The sequence below is a fragment of the Danio aesculapii genome, chromosome 7 (genome assembly GCF_903798145.1).
Source record: "Danio aesculapii chromosome 7, fDanAes4.1, whole genome shotgun sequence".
NCBI lineage: Eukaryota > Metazoa > Chordata > Actinopteri > Cypriniformes > Danionidae > Danio > Danio aesculapii.
This window is the reverse complement of record NC_079441.1, coordinates 33661737-33669638: the sequence shown is the minus strand read 5'-3', so window position 1 is coordinate 33669638 and position 7902 is coordinate 33661737. Positions and strand designations below refer to the sequence as shown.

The following is a 7902-nucleotide window of genomic DNA, read 5'->3' as shown; positions in this document are numbered from 1 at the left end:
AGGGTGCCAGTATTAATGGAGGGCACTGTAAATTTGAAATAATGTATAAGCACTGCTGGGTTTTACACAGAGTCAGCACTAAAGATCTGGCATAACGCCATGAAAAAAAGATGTTTTTGACTGTGAAAACAATGAGGGCAGGTAAAAATCTGGGAAAACATCCAGAACCTGGTGGTGATGCTACATTATGCTCAGACAAGTAATTTATAACAGAGTTAGCCTGTCAGACACTGTCAATCTCACTGGGCATCAATTGTCCCTGTTGTTTTTTTCCCTCTAAATCATAATTAATTTTGATGCTTAATCAAATTTCAAGTGCTGCGTCAAACGATTATTGGTAGTTCTGTTTTTTAACTTTCGTCCGGTCAGATTTTCAGACTATGCCTGACAAAAGCTGTTAATTATCTTAGCATTGCTAGCAACCTGAATTCACAAACAAATCTGTATAATCCTTTTGAATCATTAATTCAGCTTTTTATTAATTACCGGTTCACTTGTGGCTTTATTATTTGGTGTTTAAAGAATGTATTATTTCTTGTCCATAAAACAATTCAGTTCATTAAAAGCATAGATCCCCCCAAAATATAAAATGCACTCACTATTTACTGACACTCAAGTACTGTAGTTTCAAATACTTACAAGAATATATTTTTATGAATTTGGATGGAAAGTGGTTCCCATCAGCATCCGAAGTAGGAAAAAATATAATAAAAGTAAATGGCTGTTTGCAACATAATTCAAAATATTTTTTGAGTTCAACAGAAGAAAGAAACTCAGATGGGTTTGTAACAAGTGGAAGGGTTTAACAGCTATCTATACTCGTTCTTCATACATTTCACAAGTTCTCCCTCACATTTAATCTGTTTAAGCAATTAGTAAACATATATTTGGCTTGTTGTCCACAGAGAGGTCTCGGAGCTCGGAAACTATTGACCTTATTTTTTTTCATGTAAGAGCGGATGCAGCTCGAGACATCCAGTCTCATTGACATCCATTGATTTTAAACTGTTAAAAAACAGCTTGTTAAACTGATTGATGTATTGATTATTTTTATTTCTCTGTATAAATAATCATGTATGTAGAGTGCTGCAAGTAGTTTGAACGTTTTCTGCCATTTCCCCTGATGGCAAATGAATCTGAAGTCCTAAATCAATCACAGAAAAGAGCACACTTCTGCATTGCAGAATAAGGTCAATAGCCTGAACCCAGAGAACTCCCCCACATCCCTATAATGGGATAAGAATTGATTAGTGAGGAATTGGGGTGTAGGAGGAATGCTGGAATATTGTCATGGGACCGATGTGATTTGGCTTGATATATATAGGAGGTAGTTAGTGTGATCTAATTATCTGTATGGTGAAAAAGGCAGATGGAGATCCACACAGAGCCTAAATGCCCACAATAAGATGACATTATTCTGCATTTCTGGTGAACGAAATGTCACTTTGTAGTTTGGTAATTGGTTATTTTGATTCAGACAAAAAAAAGGTATTTATGGTTCCTATGTGGATTAGCATTTACATTATTCATATCTAAAGTTCATACTTAAACATTTTCAAAAGTGCTGAATGTTCACTGTAACAAATGCAGGGTTCCACGCAATTCATTCATGTTGTCCCAACACAAATCGATTAAGATAACTTAACACTTTTAACTCATTTAAGTGAATCTAACGTAAAAAATATTTAAGTTGTCCCAATCAAATGTCAAGAATTGTGTTGTTTCAGCTCATTTTACACGTAACAAAGCATGAAAACTGAACTACACATGTAAACACCATCAATGTATGTATATTGAACTTTTAACCCAAAAGCATACGACGCATTTCAAATACAAACCTTGTTGTACATTAAAAAGTCGATATCATTATGAGACTCTATCCAAATGCAACTCAAAGGCATGGTACGATGGCTTGTCTGTCCTTCATGCATTAGAAAAAGAATAATAAAGGAGTTGAAGAAAACACTCAAGTGTGTATTTAATTCATTAGGGAGTAGTTCTGCTTGACCAGGTTGTTTTTTCTTTGAAATGAGCCCATCAGCTCTGCTCACTGCTCCTTGTTTATGTCTTCTCTAATCAATGTTATGAAAGCCCCTCTTCTCAATAACACTGCTGCAAAAGTTCAAATTTATCTCATGGCAACCCTCCTGTTGTGCCGTGATAATAAACAGTTGGTAGTGAAGCGTGCAACCTCACTTTCAGACCTTTCTATCACATTCATTCCCATTAAGCAAACGATAGCCATTAGCAGCCCTGAAATAACAAAACAAATAAACCAGCATCGCATCAGCAATACAACAGCAAAACACGCGACTTTGCATTTAAATGTGTTTTTGTTTTAGCGCCTCCTTTAAATGACGTTGTTTGTTATAAGAGTTATTGTTAGGTGTCAAATACCTTACAAAAAAGCCCACACATATTGATGGGAGGTTCATGGCAAACATTTTCAAACGTAAAAATGTGAACATTCAGTCTGCTCTATTAGTGTTTAAGCTGTCTGACACAAAAATGTAAACAGAAAACTTCAGACCTAAATGTTCTTAAATATTTAGTGCTTTAGACATATATAAAACAATGCACTTAGTAATTCAATATTTGTATATCATACATCCTTCTGGAGATCAAAAATTCATACAACGCATTCATATATTCATATACTCGTATAACCCCGAAACCAACTGATTTTGATTGAATATAAATCATTAAAACACAAATTAGTAAATGAAATCTTTAGATTATCTTTTGTGTTTCACATAAAGTTAAACATCCAAACTTTTGATATATTTCAAAATGACACAAAAGTGTACATCCAAAATTGTATTTGTATATATATATATATATATATATATATATATATATATATATATATATATATATATATACTGTATATATATACTGTGTGTATATATATATATATATATATATATATATATATATATATATATATATATATATATATATATATATATATACACAGTTGAAGTCAGAATTATTTGCCCCCCATTGAATTTTTCTTTTTTAAATATTTCCCAAATGATGTTTAACAGAGCAAGCACATTTTCACAATATGTCTGATAATATTTTTTCTTCTGGAGAAAGTCTTATTTGTTTTATTTTGGCTAGAATAAAAGCAGTTTTTAATTTTTTAAAAACCATTTCAAGGACAAAATTATTAGCTCCTTTAAGCTATATATTTTTCGATAGTCTACAGAACAAACCATCATTATACAATTACTAGCCTAATTACCCTAACCCAGTGTTTCCCAACCCTGTTCCTGAAGGCACACCAACAGTACACATTTTCAACCTCTCCCTAATCAAACACACCTGAATCAACTTATCATAACATCAGAAGAGACTCCAACACCTGAAGTTAATGGGTAAGAAAAGGGAGACATCCAAAATATGTACTGTTGGTGTGCCTCCAGGAACAGGGTTGGGAAACACTGCCCTAACCTACCTAGGTAACCTAGTTAAGCCTTTAAATGTACCTTTAAGCTGTATAGAAGTGTCTTGAAAAATATCTAGTAAAATATTATTTACTGTCATCATGGCAAAGATAAAATAAATCAGTTATTAGAAATGAGTTATTAAAACTATTATGATTAGAAACGTGTTGAAAAAAATCTGCTCTCCGGAAATGGGGAGAAAAAATAAACGGTGGCTAATAATTATGACTTCAACTTTATATGCGTTTAAAAAATCATGTAACTATATATATATATATATATATATATATATATATATATATATATATATATATATATATATATATATATATATATATATATATATATATAAATTTAATCTGGTGACGTGGTGGTGCAGTAGTGCTGTCACCTCACAGCAAGAAGGTCGCTGGTTCCAGCCTCGGCTGGGTCAGTTGGCATTTTTGTGTGAAGTTTGCATGTTCTCCCTGTGGGTTTCCTCCGGGTGCTTCGGTTTACCCCACAAGTCCAAAGACATGGTAGAGGTGAATTGGGTAGGCTTAATTGTCCGTAGTGTATTAGTGTGAATGGGTGTGTATGGATGTTTTCCAGTGATCGGTTGCAGCTGGAAGGGCATCCACTGCGTAAAAAACATGTGCTGGATAAGTTGGCGGTTCATTCCGCTGTGGCGACCCCTGATTAATAAAGGGACTAAGCCGAAAAGAAAATGAATGAATGAATATATTTAATCTATGCACTTTATTTATAGCCCACATTTAACACAGGCTGACCAAAGTGCTTTACAGCAGTGTAGGTTTAAACTAAATATAAAAGAAATAGAAGTGTAAAAATATATACACTGCAATAATAGGCTAAAAAACATAAGTAGGTTTTTTTCAGCAGGGATTTAAAAACATAGATGGGGCCGCTCTAATCTCTAAAGGCAAGGTATTCCATGTCTTCTTTAATTGTTTGTTTCATTCAGAGCTATATTTAATTTTAAATATTTGCTCTTTGTAATTATTCTTCAAACTACTGTCAGAAATATGTTTGTAATCATTTCAAATTTAATGCAATTTTTGTTAAACTTTACCTATATTTGAAGTTTCTTTTTTACAAAAGTAAAAAATGCATGATAAAAAAATCAACTATGTAACTTTAATTTGATGTGCCATTTTTGGCCCAGAAACATGAATGCATGTTCAGATTATATGAAACGAGAGCACAAAAGAGATGGGTCTGGATTTAATTAATGCCATTTACAATTCATTCAATTGTCTTAAACAGTTGACGTCAAAATTATCAGCCCACTTGTGAATTTTAACACACACATGTTTTTATCTTTTTTAAATATTTCCAACGTGGAAGGAGAATGGAGAGAATATTCTCCAGCACATTTTAAACATAATAGTTCTTAGAAATAATTTCATTCATTTTCCTTCATGCTAGTCCCATTTTTAATCAGGGGTCACCACAGCAGAACGAACCGCCAACTTTTTCAGAATATGTATTACTTAGTGGAAGCCCTTCCAGCAACAACCCAGTACTGGGAAACATCCATACACTCTCACACACATACACTAAAGCCGATTTAGCTTACCCAATTTACCTATACCTCTACCACATATCTTTAGACTGTGGGGGAAACCAGAGCACCCGGAGAAAACCGACACAAACATGGGGAGAACGTGCAAACTCCACACAAAAAAAAAAAAAAAAAATCAACCATATATATATATATATATATATATATATATATATATATATATATATATACATACACCCCACATTTGACATGGACTTTATAATCCTCAGTGATCATGTACGTTTGGATGCAGCTTGGGTGACCTAATCCTTCAAGACCACTAATAAGGAATAGTTCACTCAAAAATGACCCATTTATTCACCCTTGTGAGGTTGTAACCCTCTAAGAGTTTCTTCCTTCTGTTTGAATACCAAATAAGATATTTTGAAGAATGCTGGTTGCTGGGACTCATCAACTTCCACAGTATGAAGAAATCTAGTTAATGTAAAAGTTAATGGCTCCCAACAAGCAGAATTCTTCAAAATATCTTATTTTGCATTAACAGAATAAAAATGTTTGTGTTTATTTTTGTCCACACTGTAAAAATGCACTTTGCATGTAAATAGTAACAGGGACCAGGCCTGATTTTAATTGTTAAATAAACATTTTCAGATCATTTTTGTGTTATAGAGAACAAAAAATAATTAAATCATACAGATGTGATTTTTGGGGTAACTAATCTTTCAAGATGCCCAATAATACAAATGTAAACTGAAGTTTTAGGACAAAACATTGTTTATTTTAAATCCTCCATACAACACATAAAAAATAAACATTTAGCATGTTATATAGAGATGGTCTGTAAATTTAAATAATGTATGTCATGGCCTTATTAAACTTCTTTAGCATCTGTTGTTTGGCTGGGTTTCTGGATGTCAGTCTCCATGCCTGGTAAAGATGTCCTCCTCCTGGCTGCCGTCTCTATCTTCTGCACAAGCTCCACATCCCATGGCTGAGTGACAAAACTCAGCACTTCCCCTCCCTCAGAGCCCCCTGCTCTCCCCACACGTCCTGCCCGGTGGATATAATCAGTCTGGCTCTCTGGAAAGTCATAATTGACAATAAGTCCAACGCGCTGTGTGTCCAAACCTCTGGAAGCTATATCGGTGCAAATTAACACATCCGTTTTTCCTTGCTGAAAGTCCCTGAAAACTCCCTCTCTCATAGCAGCCGGCATCTCCCCCTGTAGCCTCATGTGACCAACACCCATCTCCTCCAGCGAGTAGCCCAGCCAGTTAACAGTGGAAGCAGAGTTGCAAAACACCAAAACCCCTTTCTGTTCCTGCTCGGCCTTTTTTAAAGCCTGATGAAGCTCTAGAATCTTATCTGCGCCTTTGACCCTTAGAAACGTCTGCTTTATGTGTGGCATGAGGTGATGGAGCATCCTGCTTTTAACAGTGGAGATGCTAGCCAGGTCGGTCACTTTACTCAGGACGTCACCAACGCCACCAGGAAATGTGGCCCCCACAATAACCAGCTGAGCTTTATGAGTGAGTCCGACAGTTTCAGACAGCCTGGACGCCACCTGAGTGTGTGAAAGTATCTTCTCAAGCATACCTGCGAAACTGTCGTCAAACATGGTGTCGGCTTCATCGATGACCAGGAAGTTTAGTTCACTCAAGCTGATGAAGCGCTTCCAGAGGGCCTTCAGCAGGGCTCCAGGGGTGGACACCAAAACATCTGGCTGACCATGAGCGAATGCTGCTTTGATGGTTCCCACACCTCTCCCACCTCCTACAACTTTGACCACGAGCCCAAAACGTCCGCTGATTGGGCGTGCTACTGAAGTCACTTGTTCTGCTAGCTCCCTTGATGGGACGATGACGACAGCGCGAATGCTTCTCTCAGAGTCTGTGAGCAGTTCCTCCTGGAGCCGGTGGATGATGGGAAGGAGGTAGGTCAGAGTTTTCCCACTCCCCGTCTCGGCCGCACAGAGGATATTCCGTCCTTTTAGTATTTTAGGAATGGTTTGCAACTGCACTGTGGTGGGGTGAATTATATTCTGGCTCTGTAAGGTTTCCACCAGTTCTGGACAAAGGTTGAAGCAGTGAAACGTCTTTTTGGACGCGGAAGCTCCGTCAGCACCCTCATCCTTATGCTTGGGCACGAACGGCGGAGCACTCTGGATGCTGTTTATGGAAAAGTAATCCCCTACCGCTCTGTTACTCTTCCAACCCTTTGATGTCAGAACAGGTTGTTCAAATTTCCCAAGAGTATAGCCCACAGACTGGTTTAGTTGCGGGTTCTTGCTCTTGATCAATAATCTCCCAGGCTTGACGGTTGGCAGCTTGTCAAACTTCTTGCTCTGCATCTGTTTGATGCTCTCTATGCGCTCCTGCGCGCGTCTCGGGATGCGGATCACCACCGGCTGGGAGTTCACGTTAGCGGTTGTCATTGCTCGTAAACCCGTGCTGACGGCCGCGAGTTGTCCCGAGCTACAAGAGCCGAGTGCCGCCCGCGAGAGTTTGGACACCAGAGATACATAGCGTCCCATCTTTACCGACTGCATCGTTGATACACGCGGAGATGAATTTGCGATTCCCGTTTAATACATGTCTTTAATGTGACAAATGAGTTAGGACAGTGATCTCACATGCGTCCATGCTTAGTATGTCCGGACGCAGAATGATGACGTTTACATATCCCGTGACGCCAAAATTAAAGCCCCATAAATCTATGTCCACTGAGGGTGAAAAACATCCTCCTCTTGCTTTTTCCCATCTGTATCTTGCGTGTATTATTCTAACAGACTGTAATGAAATGTATCAGAACTTAGAAATAAGAATAAATAATACATACATTTTGAAGTAACAACTTTGAGAAGTGCTAACAGTACAACGCATCAAATAGTATAATTTATACAACTATTATAACTTATTGACTTTTTAC

At 37.0% G+C, this 7902-nt stretch overlaps 1 protein-coding gene across 1 annotated transcript; it reads right to left on the bottom strand.

Moving 5' to 3' along the window:
* Positions 1-5730: 5730 nt before the first annotated feature.
* On the bottom strand, positions 5731-7625 carry ddx28 (DEAD (Asp-Glu-Ala-Asp) box polypeptide 28). The gene has a single exon (XM_056462865.1). The coding sequence runs from the start codon at positions 7520-7522 to the stop codon at positions 5846-5848; it is 1677 nt and encodes a 558-aa protein (XP_056318840.1). The 5' UTR covers positions 7523-7625; the 3' UTR covers positions 5731-5845.
* Positions 7626-7902: the final 277 nt, after the last annotated feature.

Bases quoted from the DNA above. Each gene is read 5' to 3' on its own strand.
- ddx28 (XM_056462865.1), bottom strand. From the start codon at position 7,522: ATGCAGTCGGTAAAGATGGGACGCTATGTATCTCTGGTGTCCAAACTC.